The 20,465-nt window shown below is 37.0% G+C and overlaps 1 protein-coding gene across 3 annotated transcripts; it reads left to right on the top strand.

Annotated features, from left to right (window-relative positions):
* The first annotated feature begins 1,247 nt into the window (after positions 1 to 1,247).
* On the top strand, positions 1,248 to 19,813 carry PNISR (PNN interacting serine and arginine rich protein). 3 transcript variants are annotated; one of them, XM_081322895.1, is made up of 12 exons: positions 1,248 to 1,353; positions 5,131 to 5,239; positions 8,295 to 8,480; positions 10,315 to 10,541; positions 12,943 to 13,129; positions 14,022 to 14,212; positions 14,594 to 14,731; positions 15,415 to 15,514; positions 16,160 to 16,213; positions 17,385 to 17,555; positions 18,077 to 19,175; positions 19,449 to 19,813. In XM_081322895.1, the coding sequence occupies exons 2-12, from the start codon at positions 5,152 to 5,154 to the stop codon at positions 19,474 to 19,476; spliced, it is 2,469 nt and encodes an 822-aa protein (XP_081179021.1). In that variant the 5' UTR covers positions 1,248 to 1,353; positions 5,131 to 5,151; the 3' UTR covers positions 19,477 to 19,813. The 3 variants fall into 3 exon arrangements, 2 of the variants coding, with proteins under 2 accessions (XP_081179021.1, XP_081179022.1); XR_014025835.1 differs by lacking the exons at positions 18,077 to 19,175; positions 19,449 to 19,813 and having other exon boundaries at positions 16,062 to 16,213; XM_081322896.1 differs by lacking the exons at positions 12,943 to 13,129; positions 14,594 to 14,731; positions 15,415 to 15,514; ... (2 more) ...; positions 18,077 to 19,175; positions 19,449 to 19,813 and having other exon boundaries at positions 14,022 to 14,166.
* The last annotated feature ends 652 nt before the right edge of the window (positions 19,814 to 20,465 follow it).

Genomic DNA, 20,465 nt, shown 5'->3' with positions numbered 1-20,465 from the left:
ATACCAAAATTCTCTCTGTACAGTTTGCAGAATTCCTAGTTCCACCCATTGTTGTATCATGCCCCTCGTTTTTTCCTAATTGCCCCACCCATAAACATCCCTGACTTCCACCATGTTAAACGTGTCTCTTGGCCACAAAATGTTCTCTTCATATAAATTGCTGTTATCAGTATGCCTTTTCAACAAAATTGTTATATTTTGCTGTATGTATGTGGTGCTAACCCAATGTGCCCATGTGGGCAGCGAGAAATGTTCTTGATATCCTGTCAAGATGATCCAGCACAACATATCATATTCAGAAATCTTTTCCCTGGCATCAGCCATAAAATAAAGCTGGTCTTTTTGGCACAGAATGCAACCACCTGTTTCACTTATTTGAATCCCATTACTGGTTCTAAACCTTCAGAAAGTTTACTTTAGAAAATGGGTACTGGCCGTTCCCCTTGCCTTAAAATGGACGGGACCTGTCTGTCGAAACACGCCTTGGAAATTTTCACTCACGAGATGCATTTGAGTTCATTATTTTGCTCTTCACAGGATTATTCTATTGCCTATTCTCTTAAATCAGGGGTCTTCAAACTTGGCCCTTTTATGACTTGTGGACTTCAACTCCCAGAATTCCTCAGCCAGCTTTGCTGGCTGAGGAATTCTGGGAGTTGAAGTCCACAAGTCATAAAAGGGCCAAGTTTGAAGACCCCTGTCTTAAATGCTAAAACATCCTCAAATGTTACTGTCAACAGACCAAAAGCAATTATGCCAGATAGAAATATTATTTAAATAGCCGTCTCTTTGCTGCTATATAGCGGATGTGCAGAATTCTGCAGCAGCTGTTTAGCTCGTTTGAGCGGAATCGAATCGGTCGCAATTTCGATCGCGCTGGCGTGAAAAGCGGCGCGTGCGTCAATAAGGAGCTCCAGGACCTTAGTAAAAATGGCGCGTACAGAACACTTCCAGCCAGGAACTTGCACGATAAGTTTCGCTTGTCGGCAAACCAAAAATTAGTTACCCTAAAAGTTGACCGTTGCAAAAGATTCTTCACTCTCGGAGATTCTAATGCAATGGTTGAGTAAGTTTTCCAGATAGTTGTACTATCATTCCCAACAGCTCCGGAGAGGAACAGTTGGAACTCTTCCCCTTCCTGATTTCTCTCGGTCAACGCCTCCGCCCTGACTTAAGATGGCTGACAGACTGAAAGGGCAGGCTTTTCTCCACCGGGTTGCAATGACGTAACTTGCTGTTCCGGGTGAGTGACAGCGGGCGCCATTTTGTGTGGCTAACGCAAAGCTAACCGGAGAGACGGAGGCAGCCGAAGTGCTGCGAGTGTCACCGGTCAGCGCAGGAGGCGCGGGCGGGGTGAGTAACTGCCTGCGTAGCGGCTGCGTTTGAGAACAGGCGGGAGCCGGCCGGAGAGTTGATTCCTTCCACCATTTGTGGTCGGCGCTGAAATCTGAACAGGCGGAGCTCGCTGCGGCGAGGCAGGGGGAGGGGAAGAAGATGCAAGGCCGGTGCTCTGGGTTCGGATTAAGAACTCAGGGCGACCCGCTAGTCTACTTCGCTTCTCCGGGATGGCCGATCGTTTCCTACAGGCGCATTCGCGGTACTGGTAACGGGGAAGGGGGGTGGGTGGGTGGAGAGAGAAAACAGACCCCCGTTGTGCGCATGCGCCCTGATCTTGCTGGACTATCCAGGCGGCGGGCTGAGATTGGGCTCTTTAACGAGCCTTGTGTGCGCCTGCGTTGAGGCCCCCTAATCTCAACGGGATAAAGCCTGGATTGACACTTGGGGCGACAGCTTAGTTCTGTTGCCATGGTTGCCACGTGAGAAGGCCAGGAGCCAGGCGCACACATTGTGTTGTAAACAACATGCTGGGCCGACCTTGGGCGGGATTGCTGATAGCTAGGAGATGGGGTGAAAGGTGTGTGTGTGTGTATGTGTGGCTTGTATTACTCTCGCATGGAAAAAGAACTTGTATATATTCTGATGTGGTTAGTATCATCCTGTGGTTGTTTATTCAGAAGCAGGCTCTCCCCACTTTTAATAGGATGCCCGTGAAATAATTAATATAGTACCCGAAATTCTGGATATGGGTGTGTGTGGGGTACAAAAAGAGCTGCTATCTTCAGGTTATGTTTCTGGACTGCCCAGAAAGATCAGGTTGACCACTATTGGAAGTAGTTTGCCGAACTTAAGGGGATATCGATGTGAAACAATACAACTGCTCTGGGTCTGGATTTTGGTTTCAAAATGTAGAATGGAATTCTTTCTGACACAGTATAGGGAGTTGTGCCATTTCAACACAGTTCCAACCCACAGCTACTGGGAAAAGTGATAGCCTCGCTTTGGTTGTATGAAAAGTAACAAAAGCAGCTCTGATGAGATACACAAGCTAAGTTGTAAGCAACCATTCATTTGGTTGTGTCTTGATTTTTCCTTGTGGCTGCAGGTGACTAACAGAGATTTGTCATTTTGGAGGAATAATAACCCTGGTCAACTTATTTTCAGAAATGTTGGAATTGTAAACAATAGCAGCATAATTAGATTTAAATAATAAATCTATTTAAGTCGTATTCCTAACTTTGTAATGTAGTGTCATTTTCATATCATACTTCAGATTGCATATTTCTCCAGAATATGTTCTTAAAATAATGCTTAATGGGAATGCAGTGATGCTCATCTCCTTGGAGGAGGGGACTATTTTTTAACTTTCAATTTCTAAACGAAATCAGAAATATAGGTAGCCTTCGACTTACCACAGTTGAGCCTGAAATTTCTGTTGCTAAACAAGACATTTGTTAAGTGAATTTTGCCCCATTTTATGACTTTCCTGGCCACAGTTAAGTGAATCACTGCAGTTGTTAAGTTAGTAACACAGTTGTTAAGTGAATGTGGCTTCCCCATTGCCATGTCAAAAGGTTGCAAAAAATGATCATATGACCATAGGATACTGCAACTGTTATAAATATGAACCAGTTGCCAAGCATTTGAATTTTGATGACATGACCATGGTGATGCTGCAAAGGTTGTGTGAAAAATGGTCATGTCACTTTTTTCATAGCTGTTGTAACTTTGAATGGTCACTAAATGAACTGTTGTAATTTGAGGACTACCTGTATTTGTTTTAGATTCATTGATGCTTTTGCATGAATCTGTCATTATTTTTCAAGTTACCTGATCATACTATGTTAGGAAAATATGTATGTAGTAATTAAGAGTTTTTTGCCTTTACAAACTTTACCATACTTCAATCCAATGTTCAGTAAACCGAAGGCATTTTATATTAAGTTTATTGTTATTATTTTTTAAAGAAACATTGTGGTATGTTGATCCAGTGACTAAGAGAAATATAAATGACAATAGCATGAACTAAGAGATTCTTTCTTGCATGCTATTATATACACAATATTATTCTTCCAATTATAGGTATAAAGTATTTGGTACGAAGTAATGAACAACAGGGGAAGATCAGATTCTCCCTTCAATTTCTTTTTAAAGTAGATTTCAGTGATCTTGGGTGAATGAACTTCAGAATTCTTTATTGGTTTTAAATTAATAAAGAAAAGTAATGTCTTTATAGACAGAAAACTGCTAGGAGTGGCTATATTTCTTGGAATGTATGTTATTGCTTAAATGACGATTTTCTCTTCATCTGAAGAATTTTATACTTCTACTACTTCAATTTTATCCAGCACTTTTCCGATGTTACTGATTTTCCCACTAACCTGCCTATTTCTGAACTTTCCTGAAGCATAAAAACCATGATTTAACAGATTTTTCTCCATCATTTCAGGGAGGTGTGCAGGCACAAATCTTGTCTATTGCATCCAAATTTGATTTTATCTACCATAAAAATAGAAAGTGGGAGCAGGAAGTTAAGTTGTAGGCATCTAGTATTGTGCATATTGTGGCTACTAATTTATAATAATCATTGTTTTTTTTACATATTTTAGGTGAGTCCTAGGTTTGCTGCAAAAATACATAGAGAAGTGCATGCCACTAATTGGAAGAGGACAAAATCCTAAATAGTGGCATTGTGACATTGCAGCTATGTTTTGTCTTAGAAGTTGTAGGATTGTTCTTGATTCTTCTGGGTGTTGAAACACCTTATATATCCACCAAAGCTTTATTCACACATACGAGCAAATTCTGGGATAAAGTAGTATTTTGATAATTAGAGGTGCTCAACAAATATTCTTTACAATCAAATAGAGTCTGAATTCCAGGATAAAATTACAGTGGTCGAACCAAGAAAACCAGGCCATTTAAATATGGTTTAAAAAGAAAATGGGGAATATATGAAATTATAAAACATGTAAGCAAGATTATGATCAGGATAACTTTGCAGATTTATGCCTGTTTGCTAGAAAAATCTGTGTACCAAATAAAGCATTCCATTTCATGTAGTCTGAATGCAGTATTTAATGGAGCAAAGGGATTGAAAATTAAGCTTTTATATTACCTAATACCATTCTCAAATATATATAATATGATGCAGCATTGTTTAGAGTTGTGTAATCTGCATAGGAACCATGTGAAAAAGGCAGAAGAAAATAATTTTCTAACAGTGCTTATTTAGTTTATGGTTATCAAATTTGTTTTTATGATTTATAAGCCCACCAAGCTCATACTGTGTGACTCAAAGGAAAGTATACTTGACATTCCTAGCCCGAGTAAATAGGTTTTTCCTCCCATTTCATTTATTCCCTGTTTTCCAAAGGTTTTTGTATAAATGATGGCTGTTTAAAAATACAGCAGAAAATCAAATTAAAATAATTGGAAATTAAAACTTGTGGCTTTTAAATTGCTTGCTAAGATCAGCCCAGGATAGCAGATCTTGTAGCACTTTAAAATTTGATAGACAGTTTTGCAATCAGAATGGTAAAATACTTACATTCAAATATTTTTGTTTGATGTTGCAGCTTACTAAGTCTCAAGCAATAGCAAATTTCAGGGAAATCCTATATAGTTTCTGTGGAATGTTGTGATTACAAGAACATCATAATTTTTTTGGAATAAGGTTTGGCTAGCTTTGTGATAAATAAGTTTGAAAAAGATTGGATGTCACTGTACACAATTGAATGGCTTAAACTGATGCTTGTACTCAAATTTGAAATGTTATTTTTGCTCAAATAGAGAACATCTAAATAATTAAAGATGTGGGATCAAGGTGGGCAGCCTTGGCAACAGTGGCCTTTGAATCAGCAGCAATGGATGCAGTCATTTCAGCATCAGCAAGATCCAAGTAAGTAAATAGCTTTGATTGTGCAATTCAGCATGAAAGTTAAGATAGTAATCCACATTTTGTAAGCTGGGTTTGAATGTTACTCTTTCATTCAGATAGAAAAATGTGCTAGTGATGAGTTCACAAAGTAAAAATTGTTAGATTAAAACCTAACAAACTTGTTTTTTAGTGTTTACAATATTTTGAAAGTTGTAACAGGTTGCTATTATATTGTTTGTAGGTACTCCTTCAGACTCTTAAGTGAATAGGAAAAAATGCTGGTAACCAGCAATATGTGCTGAGCTAATGATTTATTTTCTATCCCAGGATGCCTTTATTGAAATTCTTAAACAACACCTTCTTCCAATGAGCATTTCCCAATTCGCTGATATGCAATGAAGGTGTTTTGGACTATTATAATAAATAAATATGTTAGCTATATATACACACACCGTGTTTTCCTAAAAATAAGCCCTACCCTAAAAATAAGCTCTAGCTTGATTTTTGGGGGTGGGCCTAATATAAGCCATACCCCAAAAATAAGCCCTAGTTTTGGGGCGAGGCACACACTTAAAAATCAAGCTAGGGCGGGGGTAGGGTATGGATCTGCCCCATGGGCCCTGCACCCACTTACCTTGCAGCAAGGCCTCTCACCGGCTCACTTCTTCTGTGGTGTTTTCTGCAGCTAGGCCTGCATTTCTTAGTCACAGGCCTTTCTGGAAGGCCACTGCAGCCGAGAACCGAGCTATGGATTCAATCCATAGCTCGGTTCTTCAAGACCTCTGTAGCCAAGGACCAAGCTATGGATTGAATCTATTGCTCGGTTCTTTGCTGCAGAGGCCTTCTGGGAAGGCCTGACTGCAAAAGGCAGGCCAGAATGCAGCTGCTCATTTGGCCGCAGAAGAAGTGAACCTGCTGGGCTGGGCTCTCGGTGCCAGAGATAAGTAAGGCATCCCCCCAAAATAAGACCTTGTGCCTCTTTTGGAGGCAAAAAAAAAGACTCAGTCTTATTTTCGGGGAAAGTCAGGTTTTTAGCAATACTGAAAAATACAGAAAGACTATTTGAGACTATAAGTCTGTTGAATCATATGCATAATGGAAGTTTTGGTGGTTCTCAAACACCATATTATCAAAATACATTGTACTGTAGACTTTCTAAACTCATTTCTCTTTTAAATTTGAGATATTCTTCATTTTATAGTGCACAGTCCTGATACGAATTTTAAATTGTTCAGTATTTTGCCCAAATGCGTGCTTCTCGTTCAATAGCAGAATGCAAAATAATATAGGGAGAAGCTGGTTAAAAGACTTCCTTGCTCTTTGATCCTTACCTCTTTAAGACAGGGTTGTTCAAAAAGCGATGTGTACCTCCTTTGGGGAGGTGCAGACTCAGCCCAGAGGTATGAAGAACCTTTTGGTTACACCGTTAGAATAAGCCCACCTTTCTCAAAGTTTCATTGTATTGTTTTCATAGTTCATTATCTTCATTTTGGTGTTCAAATTTTTAATGGAGGTGTGTACATTAGGATTATATTAAGGGAGGTTTGATGGCAAAAGTTAATGAGCTCCTCCTTTAAAATGAGGTGGACAACTTTCTTGTGGCAGGAGCATTACTAATTTTTGGTTTTTTTTTAAAAAAAAACTTTTGACTTCTGAGACTTGGAAAGAATATATTCAATAATGTCATGACACATCACTGGAATTGGGGATTCCTCTTTTTTGCCCTTTTATGTATCGGTGGTAGGGTTAAGGGGCAAAAAGGACCAACTTTATACCTCGAGAAGCTTAAGTCACCCATTTTGCTACTTAAAATCCCCATACTCTTTAAGAAACGTTGGCCCCATCCACTGCAAGTTGTGGGATCTCTACCTTTTCTTTAAAATGTGCTTTATTTTATCCAAACCAGCTACACGTGTGCCTTTTCCTTTATATGCCTATGCTATCTTTCTGTCATGTTGTTAATAGCTTTTTATTCTTTTATAAAACAAGCAAGTAGAAAAGAATAGCTGGTCTATATATTCATCATTCATGATCGTCACTAACTTGAGGCAGGTGTTCCAGTTCTGTTAATTGTTACAACAAACCAATATTCTGTTAACAGAGGAGGAACACAGAAACAGAATGTAGTAGTCCTTGAATGCCTGAGCATTACAATTATTTCTTTCAGAAGAAGTGTTTTTGTAGAAGAGTAGAAGAAAAGGCTAAGACACATCTACGTCAGTGATCTCTCTCTTGATTTCTCTCATTCACTCACATTGAATTGAATTGAATTTATTAAATTTATATGCCGCCCTTCTCCCTAAGGACTCAGGGGTATCACTTTATATCTGAGTGTTCATATAAGTCAGACATGTCAAATTTGTGACGTCACGTGACGTCGGGCAACGTATCGGGACAGTTTTGCCATTGCTGGCAATGGGGTGGGCGCGGCTTTCGTGTGACGCATCCGGCCCGTGGGCCAGCAGTTTGACACCCCTGATATAAGTGCTTAAATGTTTAAAAAACATTGAAAGTGGCCCACGTTCAGAATTGAGTTATAAAGCTTTGCTTTTTTCCCCCCCAGAAATAAGTTCTTAATTCAGGAAAGCTCAAATCTCTCAGTGGGTCAGTGGAGAATTGCTGCAAGGAGTGTGGTATCAATGTTAGATTCCTCCAGAATGTAGTGATAAAGTAATGCACTCCATTATGGTGCACTCAATGGGTTCTCTATGAAAGCTGCATTGAAATGGAGTCCATGTCTAGTAATTCTTCGTCTTTTAACAGGACTGTCTAGGTCAAGGGTAGGCAACCTTGGCTCTTTTATGACTTGTGGACTTCAACTGCCAGAATTCCTGAGCCAGCCATGCTGAGGAGAAAGGGAGAGGTTTCCATACTGAGCCATGGTGGCTCAGGAATTCTGGGAGTTGAAGTCCACGAGTCATAAAAGAGCCAAGGTTGCCTACCCCTGTTCTAGGTAAACGATGCTAAGAATACTTCCCCCCCTAGCTTTTATAAAATAAAGCTGGCGTATGAATAAATTTCAATTCTTGGATGTGTGGTGGAAATCTATACATTGCAAATCTAATTCTGTTTCTAGGCCAAATTGACTGGGCTGCATTAGCTCAAGCATGGATTGCTCAGCGGGAAGCGTCGGGGCAACAGGGTGTGGTAGAACAGCCAGGAATGATGCCAAATGGCCAGGAGATGACAGGAATGGAACCTGGTCCAAACAACCATAGTAATTTTCAGAATGATCCAAATTTCAACAGGATGTGGCAGCCAGGTACGTTGTTGGTCTTTTTTTTTTCCACTGCCCTTGGAATCTTCCTAGTTGTAGATATAATTCTTACAAGAGCACTACTCCAAATTAAATCTGATTTAGTTTGCAACATTCTATCAATACTGGGCAAAATTTCTTTTATGGGAAGGACAAGGAGTATTGATTCTCTCAACTATTGCTTATACAGATTTATGATATCTTCTGGATTTCTCTTGCCTCAGTTAGACTTCATAAATGGACTCATTGTGATCAGAGAATAATCTGTAGTTGCTTTGAAAATCAAGCTTTGTAACATGACTATACTATAAATTGTTAGAAAGGTGACATAAATTCAAAGTTGTATAGACAGGCATAAAAATTGAACAGGACTGGCAACAAACCAATAGGACAGAGTTATTCCCCAACAATTTTATTTGGTTCAGTGCTTGCTCCCAAAAGCATTTTAGAATAGTTTTCATTAATACATTTTCTACAGCTTGAGTAAAAAAAAAGCAATCAAAATCTTTCTGAGTTAAAGAAAAGAATATTCATTGGTTTTTGAATTTAACAGAAATTTATAGCAGAAATTACCCTTGATAAAGGAATACATGCACCATAAAAAGGTGCAATAAGCAATTAAATGGAATCATTTAAAAAAATACATTTTAGACAATAGTATTTCAAAGAGCAGTTCCCCTTCAACTGAGGCATAATATCAATTTATGTTGTACAGAGATGTGAAGAAATTTTTCATTGAGTCACCCAACTTATTTCAGACAAGTTGCACGTTGTCATGTTTAGGATTTATCTTATACAAATAACCTGCAAGCCTTTTAAAGAAAGTTACAAAAACTGGGCTTGTTCTCTTTGGGTTGTTTTTGTGTGTGTGTTTGTGTGTGTGTTTGTGTGTGTGAGTGTGAGTGTTGACATTTTAGCGTTCAGCATCATTCCTCTTGACTTTTTGCCATTTTAGGATTAATTGTACTGCAAACGTATAAAACAGGGTTTTCAAAGTGTTCACTGGAAGAAGAGAAAATATTTATTTTAAATATTGTGATGTTGTTCCAGCTGGTCTTGCTATTTTAAACTTTTAAATATGTCCATATTCTGTAACATACAGTAGATGTGGCTTTACAAACATTATTGCACTTCTATTTCCATTATCCATTATTATTTTACTATACTAGCTAGTACTCTTGTGACCTGAACTTCAGAAACATAGAGCACCATAAAGTATTCAATTTCTGCTGTGTAAAATAACCAGTTTATACAAAAAGCCTCTTTTTTCAACTAGAATTGATTCCTAGCAAGTGCTGTCCAGATTCATTGAACTACTTTTTTATCAGCCATATCCAGAATTACCATTAGTTATATGCAATGTGGATGCTGAAAGTGATAATCTAAAATAGCTGGAGAAGCTGACATAAGTAATTATTCTCCAGAGGGATATTGTGTTAGCTTAGCCAGCAGAAACAAGAGTTTTGTGGCAACTTGAATGCTAATAAATGTATTATTACATAGCTTTGGTAGCTCACATCCATTTTATTTGACATCAATATTTTCTTTGATGATGGAGATTATTCTTATCTCTATCCTTGAATTTGTATTTCAGATCTGAAAGGCCAAATTGAGGGGAGGAAAAATTAGCTGATACAATATAGACTTTTCCTGATTGTAATAGATGTTGTGATCTGCTTAAATATTGTTCATACAAAAGCCTATTAAACATAGTTTGGATTAATACAAAACTGGAAACCAGAAATATTTAATGATACATCTTTCATTATAAACATCAATACAGCCTGATTAACCACTAATTAAAATGATTATTAACATTTTTGTTATGACACCAAAACAGAATGGAACATGCCCCACCAACCGCCTCATCCGCCTCCAGATCAGCCATGGATTCCTCCAGCCCCTGGATCAATGGATATCGTTCCTCCATCTGAAGATAGTAACAGTCAGGATAGTGGGGAATTTGCACCTGACAACAGGCATATATTTAATCAAAATAATCACAACTTTGGGGGACCACCACCTGATAACTTTGCAATGGGGCCAGTGAACCAGTTTGACTATCAGGTGAAACATTTGTTATTTTAATATAAGCATGCAGAGTTCCGGCAGCATTGCTCTAAATCAGATTTCAACAGAGTTTACTTGTTTATTAAAATAGATTTGTTTTCAAACATTTACCCAGCTCAATTAGTTGTACTACCAACTGAATTCTTAGTCAGATTGGCTGTAATGCATAGGTTGAGCTGGACTGGATTAGTGTGATATGTTCTATTAGGGATAACTTATGAAAGGTCTGAGAAAATTCAGCTGCACGCGAATGTAAATTTTATTTACATATTACTTCCCTCATTTTTTGGGGGGGAGATGTTTTTTTCCTTTTAATTGCTTTTAAAATCCCCATGTGATATTTATATATTAAAAGTATATAAGGGATAGTTGTGTTTATTTAAACATTCATGTTTTGTAAAGGAGAAAAATAACATCATAAGGATGAGATTAATTATTTAATATTAAAACTAAGAATAAGCCTGTAAATATGTTGAGATTCTCCATATTAATTCGCTGAATAAATAATACTTTTGTAAATATGTATAAAGAATATAAAGGTTAATATAAAGTTAAATATTGTATACAATCAAGATGCATACATTTTTAGCCACTCTGAAATTGGAGTAAGTCAGAACTGGAGAATACAGTTTTATTTAGGGACCCAAGTTCATTTGTTTTCCGCTAGTTAGTTAAAAAGTGTGCTGGAGCACTTTTATGTACGTAGGCATTCCCATTCATTTTGGTGAAAGCAGAGAATTACTCTCTAGACTGAAAGGTGGGCAGGGCATGAGAATTTCTGCACATCTGATATCTGCGTGTTTCTGGATGTTACATCTATGAATGGAGTTCTTGGTACAACTTAAACAGCATTAGATGTACTGTTTCAGGAACACAAAGTATGGCTACATTTTTCTCAATTATGTGTTAATGCTATACTAAGATTTGATGTTACACTTAATAGATATGTACAAAATAAGTGAAGAGACTTCATAATAAGTTACCTTTTTATGTCTATATAGTTGGTCAAAAGCTGCAAACTTTAATTTATTAGGTAGATTAGTCATCTAAAGTTTTGAATAAAATATACCCCATCCCATAGATCCACATTGATGTATTAATGGAACTGAGATTGAAGAAAAAATTGACGAAGATTACATATTAACAACGGGAAGGGTGGCACAATGACCACAATTGACTAGCTTTCTGGAGCAGCCTTTCTTCTAGCAGTAACATAGCTGAAGTTGACAACATGCAACTGAAATTAATTCATTTCTTAAATCCACATTTTCCAACAGTGCGGATAGCACATGAGAGAAAATCTTAAATTATTAGGAAAACATGGGATGGTTTTATTTCTGATAATGAGTAAATTTTATTTCTTAAAATCATGATTCATGTTTAAAAGAATGCATGCTTCCTCCTCACACATACTCTGAAAAATGGTTGTACTGATATTTCAGTAATAAAAGCAAGACAAAAATTGCTTGATTGCACAAATCCTTTAAAAACAGTACGGGCAGTTTTTTTTTTACTCATCTTTCATTAAAAGAAGAAACATCAATGTACTTCATGTACATCACACTCTTAATGATCAGCATTGTATATTGAGTATTTGGCAACTGATGTTAAGCATACTCTTTAACCATAAAGAGGTTATTTACTTACTTAAATAAAATATGTCAAATAATTTTTGCTTAAGAAATGAGAATTAATCATGAAAATTTGACCTAATGAGTTACTTAGGCTTGTTTGCTTTCACAAGCATAATTCACTTATATTGCAGAAAACCTATATAGTATCATGTGCTCATTAGAAGAACACGTGATTTAATTCCCTTTGCCTGTCGAAATTACTTCAGAAAAAAAGATTAGAATATTAGGAACATCCTGATAACCTACTAATAAATGGCAAACCTCTAAAAAAATAATAAAATTATGTTCCTGTAGATCAGGGGACTCGCGGGCTGGAGGTGTCATGCCAAAAACGTACCCACCCTATTGCTGGCAATGGAAAAAAAAGTTGCGCTATATCGCGACGTCATGTGACGTTGCAAGTTTGACACCCCTGCTGTAGATTCTTGGGCCTCTATTTCCTTAATGGAAGATTCCAGCTCCATATTATGTATTGTTTTTAAAACTGAATATGTTTTCTAATGCCAGAGTGTAATACAGCATGGGCTTCTCTATTACAAAATTACTTTTTAAGTGGTAAAGATCCTTCTTTTCCTCATTAATCTTTGTGTTATGCCTAAAGTACTCTGGAGTCTCTAGTAGAAACAAAAAATATTCTATATAGAGATGAAGTCCCTCTTTTTTTCTTCTTTTCTTTTCTCCCCCATTTCATCTTTTTACTGAGAAACTGTTAGGGGAATCTGAAGCATTGAGTTAAAGAAAAATGAACTTCATTACTTTTTCAGCATGGGACTACTTTTGGTCCACCTCAAGGTGGGTTTCATCCACCTTACTGGCAGCCTGGACCGCCAGGGCCCCCAGGACCTCCAGCGCCTCCTGCGCCTCCTCAAAATCGAAGGGAAAGACCAGCATTTAGAGATCGCCAACGATCACCAATCACATTACCTGTGAAACAGGAACCCCCTCAAATTGGTATGTCTTCCAACATATTTAGTTTAATGTACGTGATACACACATTTTGAAAATACAAGTTCCTGGTTGCTGAGTTTCATGGGCCGTAACTGAATTATGTTGTCAACTTTGACTTTGTAAAAATGCCGCTTGGGGCCCCCCCAAAAGCCCTAATAAGCAGGCATATACATAGAATGAAGGCTATTGCTAAGCACATTGATTTGTGCTTCTTAGATTGTAAGCCGCCCTGAGTCTTTGGAGAAGGGCGGGATATAAATGGGATAAAAAAAAATATGAGCGTGGCTGCAGGCATTTTCCCTACTTATTTTCGGTTGACAACTTTGAAAATGAGCATGGCTGCAGCCATTTTCCCTACTCATTTTCGGTTGATACATAGCACGGAGGGAGGGGGGTTTAGCAGGTGCTTCGCTAGACCAAACAGTGGGAACCAAAGTCATTGGCTGCTCCCAGGACTGCAGGCTGGCGTTTCGTGAAAAGCCCACCAAGGAGATGTATTGGAGAACGTAGTAGCTTGCATCGATTTAGAGGTGGGATTTCTTAACTTTGTATTGGGGAATTGTTACGTATCTATTCAGACTTGGTTTCACTTTTGACGTGCCGATACTTTGTTATCAATAAACATGTTCTTTGAGGAACTTGCAAGCCACAGAGTTCTGCTTTATTTGTCTCTGTCTGTCAGAACCGTGACATATGCATCCTGTACTTAGTTCCACCTATCCATGCTTCATCTTAAATAGAACAACTTTATGGACCTCCAGCTACAGCCTAACAAATGTTCGCCGACATGGCCCATGGAAAGAATTATAAACCTTATTAGAGACGTAGCTTTTAAAAAACCTAATAGGGCTAAGAGAGTATGCATTTATTAAGTAACTACTTTACGATGCTGTAGATGCTGTGAAACGTAGAACTCTACCTGCTTGGATTCGTGAGGGCTTAGAGAAGATGGAAAGGGAAAAACAGAAGAAGCTAGAAAAAGAGAGAATGGAACAGCAGCGCTCTCAACTGTCTAAAAAGGAAAAGAAGGAAAATACAGAACCAGGAGAAGAGGATGGACCTCGGTTACCACAGAAAAGTAAATTTGTAAGTGGAAGAATTCCGGTATAGTGTGTACAAGTTTGCATGTTTAAAATGTTTCATTTTAATATTATTAAATTATTAGAAAATGAAGTTGTATTTTACCAACAGTGTTGGTAGCAAAGGCAGTAGTTTGTCCATTCTTTTCCTAATTTGTCAGGCTTCTAAAGCAGATGGATAATGTTAATTCCAAGATCCTGCCCAAAAGACTGGCTTTGTTCTGACAAAATGATGTAACGTGTCAGGCGGCCTTGATCAGGCAAAATAGACATTAACCTTCACATTTCCTTTCAAAAAAGATCTTTTTTGATTTTGTCAATATGAATGGTCAACATTTGAGATATGAAAGTTCCTGGTTGAAGAGCTACATTTATTTTTGTTTTATAGGATAGTGATGAAGAAGAAGAGGATTTTGATAATGTAGAGGCTATAAGTAGTGGCAAAGTCACCAGAAGCCCATCTCCAACTGCTCATGAGGAGCAAAGTGAACCAGAAATGACAGAGGAAGAAAAGGATTATCAGATGGTACAATTAATTTTTGGACTGCTGTATTTGCCATGATTGTATACATTTGACTGTTAATATAATAGGAGCCATGGCTGAAGAAAAATTAATAGCTCATGAAATTCTGATTTTTTTAACTTAATTGATAAAATGTAATTATAAATGTGTAATTTGAAAGAAATATATTTAAGCTTAACTAGGAAGGTTTCTTTTGATAACTGTTATTGAAAGAACAAATGAGTTAAAGATTTCATTCTTAGATATTAAGAAAAGCTGCTATTCTTTAGTCAAATTATTCTAATGGAGACATCAACAACTTGCTAAGTTAAAATTATATTGGTGTGTCAATACATTTGTTGCATCAAAGTGTGTTAAACTGCGGGCTGTTACAATGAGGTTTACTGTTGAATAATTTTTTTTACTTGATATTTTGCATAGGACTCCATATAACGTCTGCTAAATATGCTGGTGAACAAAGAGACAGTAGCTACATTAGGCATGGCAAAGGCTTACAAATGTCCAATTATTGATTCTTAGCAACAAAAATGTATTTCCTCTTGACATAAAAAAAGATGTGAGATAAATTTGTTTCTCTGACTGTTGCCAAACCCGTTGCTATTTCTTTTTCAAGAAGTGAGATGCCTTGAATTGAGGTAGTTGAGAATAGCATCTGAATGAATATGTTTATTTTTAAATTTGTTCAGATGTTGCTGACAAAAATGTTGCTGACAGAAATCCTCCTAGATGTCACCAATGAAGAAATTTATTATGTGGCTAAAGATGTCCATCGTAAAGCAATAAAAGGTATGTTTAGGGTTCTAATAGGTTTATTATTTGTCCTTGTGCATATCTTGTAATAGTTTAAATAATGTAAGCATATATTTATATAATATTTGCATCTAAAATAATTTAAATGTAAAGTTTCAAAAATTCATTTGTAATCATACATTGTTTTTGTTCTGCACCGTTTATAGTGTTAAATGTTTCATTTTTTCAACTTTTTTAAAAATTGTAATGAGTTTGTAAATAGAATTTTCTAGTTGAAATTTAGATGAGCAAAAAAAACCCAATAAGGCAAACTTGTGTAATAAAATGTTTTGTGATCCTGCTAGTCAGCTTTTTTTAAAAAAACAAAACAGTAACTTTATTTCATATAATTGAGTAAATTAATTAATATACTGGTTGCAGGTAAAATGTATTAATCCGTTAATGCCTTACTCTAAAGAACTGCCTTTTTAATTGTATCCATTATTAATTTACAGTTTAAATTTCTAAACAATCATGGCCAGAAATGACTGGGCTTTCAATGGATGATACGTGTTTAATGTTTTTTCTCTCCTCCACAAAACAGCAATAGTAGTAGATTTAACAATACCATAGACTCTCATGACTATGAAAACGTGGCTATTTGTGTTAACATGTTGTTCCTGTTGTTGATGTGATACAAAGCTCCTGCAAAACAGCTGGCACAGTCCAGTGCATTGGCTTCCCTCACTGGACTTGGTAAGTATGTTCCTGATTTTTGAGAGGGACTTAATGGGGAGAGCTGTCGCTTGCATTCCTAAATATGTATTGAAACAAGAGTGAAACTATCCAATATGCATTAGGCAAGCATCCAGTAACTTAGGACTTACCTCACAAAAGTTATACTGAAATCTGTGAAAAGTCGTACTCTCTGTGCAAGCCTTCCCTGAGATTGGAGATTGGGTGTTTTTGGCCAGATATTTAACATGGTTTCTAAAATACAATGGACTTGAATGATTTGTATTATTTTTTTTAATTTTACTGTGTTAATGTATGTTTAAATAAAAAAAAATCACAATAACTATACTACTTTGTCTTGCCAAAAATCCCACACAACAAATGCATATTTTGAATTCTCATAGCTAGTGCTTGATATTAGAACATGCTGGATATGAAATTCAGAATTGCATCCTATGTTGTAATAGATTGTGTAAAAAACTTTGCATGTCAGTGTAACATTGATAATGCTGTCGTATTATTGTGACATTAAATAAATATATTATTTTGACCACTATGATGAATTCTTCTGTTAGTTTAAATGTATTTGGTAAATAAAAATTAAGAACCTGGGAAAGAAAGTAAAAATGCTTCTGAACCAGATGCTCAAGATTACTTTCTACCAGTTTTTCAGATCTATCTTTTGGGGGAAGAGAAGTCCATTCCTATTGCATATCTGTACCTTTTTAATGTACAGTTGTTTATGAACACTAGACAACTGATTGGCATTGGGACTTTTTAAAGCCCTGGATATTGAAGCTGGCTGAAATCACTGTAACGATATCTTGAAGGACAGAACTTAGGCATTGCACTTCAGAGTCTATTTTCTTGCTGATGTACTCTAAGCATTTGGTTCTGGCTCTGTAAAGAGCTTTTTTTACTCATATTGAGCAGAAAGTATGTAATCTTAGCGATTGCTTGCTTGAAAACATGGCAAGCTATTCCGGATGAAGTAAAACCAGATACTGAACAGCAGGTCAGATGTGTGGTCCTTGAACACTCCAGTCAACCAGCATTGGCACTTCCTCCAGAATAAGTGGCTTCTTCAGTGAAGAAGTGAAAGATGGGCAATATGCACTCCTCTTTGCCCTGCAGAAATATTAAGAACCAGGATTAATCTTTCCTCATGATAGACTAGGCTTTATGCACGCAGGTGGACTGGGTGGTTATGGATCAGGAGACAGTGACGATGAGAGGAGTGACAGAGGCTCTGAGTCATCTGACACTGATGATGAGGAACTACGACACAGAATCAGGCAAAAACAAGAAGCATTTTGGAGGAAGGAGAGAGAACAGCAACTACTGCTAGAGAAACAGCAGGAAGGTATGTGTATATGTATAAGGGGAGGGACTCTTAATGCTTATAGCAGAATACTTTAACCTCTTTAATATGTTAAATCTATGTGTAGCATTTGATGAGGCAGTTAGGGCAGAAGCCTCTTTTGTGCACACATGCACAGATAAGGCCTTGAAATAGTCATGCCATGTCTCTGTGGTGGCTTTATACCTTAGTGACACAGATCCATAGAGACCTTTCACAAGCACCTAATCAGATGATCTGCACAGGCCTAACTTATGTGATATTATATACCCAAGCAAAGCTACTGAACTTATGGTAAACTAATTAAAGGAAATCAGGTTAGGGTTACTCCTGCCTCTGTTGTATGTTCTCCTGAGAGTCATCCAGTGATTTTTGCTGCCATGGAACAATTGTAAAAGAATTACTATTCTTACACATTTTATCTTAAAATTGTTACTGGCCAGAATAACAGGAATAGTTATGAATCGGTTCCACTTTATTTGTATGATTTTGGGATCTGTTTCTCTTTGGCACAAATTTTACAGAGGAAAAACTCCAAAATGAGAGAATTGCAAAAGAGATGAGTGAACTTGCCAGTAAAGAGCAAGGCAGCAATTCACCACTAGAAGATGCGAAAGAAGCCGAGGAGGAGGACGCCTTTAGTGAAAAGAAAAAGTCTCCAAAAGAAATAACACCAGACATCGAACCCAAAAAAGAGATGAAAGAAAAAGAGAGAGCAGGAAGGAGTAGATCAAAAAGTTCGAGTAGTGCTAGCTCAAGTAATAATAGCAGAAGTAGCAGCAGTAGCAGCACAGCTAGTAGTTCATCTTATAGTAGCAGTTCAGGCAGCAGTCGCAGCTCTACCCATTCTTCCTCCCCCAAAAGAAAAAAAAGACGTCATAGTAGGTCACCTAAAGTTAGGCGCAGCAGAAGTAGGAGCTATTCACATAGAAACAGAAGAGAAAGGAGTAGGAGCAGGGGTAAGGTAAGAGAAAGACAGAGGTCTAGCAGGCACAAGAGTATCGAAAGAAGGGAGAGGAGACGAAATCATAGTCCTTCCCATGACCGAAACTGGGAAAGACGTAGAAGTGACAGTCACTCAAGAGACAGACTTGCTAGCCATTTCACTCGTAGCGGGAGTCGAGATAGGCATAAAAGTGAAGATCAGCACAGGAGCATAAGCGGGAACAGGCACAAACATAGTCACGATAGCAAAATTCAAGAGAGAAAAAAAGAACGCAGTCGGAGCATAGAGAAAGATAAAAGGAAGAACAGGGAGAGGGACCGAGAGCAGGAGAAGCGCAGGGAGAAACAGAGAAAAGAAGAGAAAGACAGTAAAGCTGGCAATCACGAAGAGAGATTAAAAAGAAAAAGAGAGAGCGAAAGAACGTTCTCTCGTAATGATTCCCTGTCTTCCAAAATGTTAAGGCACGATTCTAGGCAGGAAAGCAAGAGAAGTTCCACCAAAGAGAGCAAAAAGCATTCAGGTTCAGAAACTAGCACGAGAAGCAGTTCTGAGTCACGAGGCAGCAGCAAAGAAAAGAAGACGAAGAAATCAAAGCATAGTCGGTCACAGTCCATGGAGAAATCTCAAAGGTCTGGTAAGAAGGCAAGCCGCAAACACAAGTCTAAATCACGATCAAGGTAGTATTCTTTTAAGTATTTTGCTTGATTTATGTACTTTTTTATATTTCGATTCTTCATCATGCTTGCCTGCAACATATTTATATATATATATACATATATATATATTGCAAATTAAACTAATTTCTGTAGTTTTATCCTTCTGGCGGGATGGGGAGATACCTTTGATCGCTTTTTAAAAAAAAAAAAAGAAATACAGTTATTAAGCCTAATGTGTATGCTTTCTGTGATCCTTTTCCCTTTAATTTTCCCCACTTTTTCTTTATTTTTCAGATCAATGACTCCTCGTCGTAAACACTGAGGAATGATATGACACTAGTCATAATGATTTAAAAATTCCATGAGTTTTTAAGGGCTTGTCTCATTATAGAGGCTTATTATAGAGGCTACAGTTGTGGCTATGTAGATGAAAGCTGACCCCTTTTTTAAAAAAAAAGAAAAAGAAAAAGATCTGTAAATAGCTGTATTTTTTGGAAAACACTGCTCGGAGTTAAGTACTTGCTAGGATTTCTTTGTATTTACATTTTTCAAAACAGTAGTGCTTACCTAAGGCTATGAAATACGTCATTCTCTTTCAGCTGTAATGTTCTTAAATTGCTATTGAATGTACTGTGATGTCAATAAAGTTCTTTAGTTCATTTTTGTTTAATTCTTCTATTTTAATTTATTTTAAATATTTATTTGCAAGGCATTTTTCTTTTGTAAAATGCTTAATAATTTAAATTCGGGGTTTCATCTTTGGATAAATCTGAGTCAATCCTCTCATAAAATAACTGGGGGAAAAACCCAAAGGTTTTTGTTTTATTTTAATGGTATGTTTCGTCATACTGTGTGTGAATGAAATGTGGATAATTACTATAAGACATACCAAGACTAGCCAAACAGAAATAGTAATTCCAAGTATCTTAACTACTTACATGAAATAAGTTTATAGTTTTGGAACATTCTTCTTTGTATGATTGGAGAAGTTAATATTGCTTTTGACTCAGTTTCTTTCTGTTATAATGTTAGAGGTCACTAAAATAACCTTGTGTTAATAAGTTTAACTGGGTCTAATCTTACAACTTATCAACTAAGATGATGATTGCAAAATAAAAATAATGCTGTTTATAACATCTTGGCAAATGCTAAAGTAAGCAGTTTTTTGCTTGGTAAACATGAACTCAAAAGAGATCTTGGTATTGAAAGTAGGCTTAAGCATCTTATATCTTCCTGTCAGAGATGGGAATTTTTCTTTTTGGTCTTTCATGTACTTCAAAAAGTCAATGGCATCTCTTAGCATTTAGCTTT

This window comes from Vipera berus (assembly GCF_964194415.1).
Source record: "Vipera berus genome assembly, chromosome: 1".
In the NCBI taxonomy this organism is placed as follows: domain Eukaryota; kingdom Metazoa; phylum Chordata; class Lepidosauria; order Squamata; family Viperidae; genus Vipera; species Vipera berus.
The sequence above is the reverse complement of the archived record's forward strand: the minus strand, read 5'-3'. Positions and strand labels throughout refer to the sequence as shown.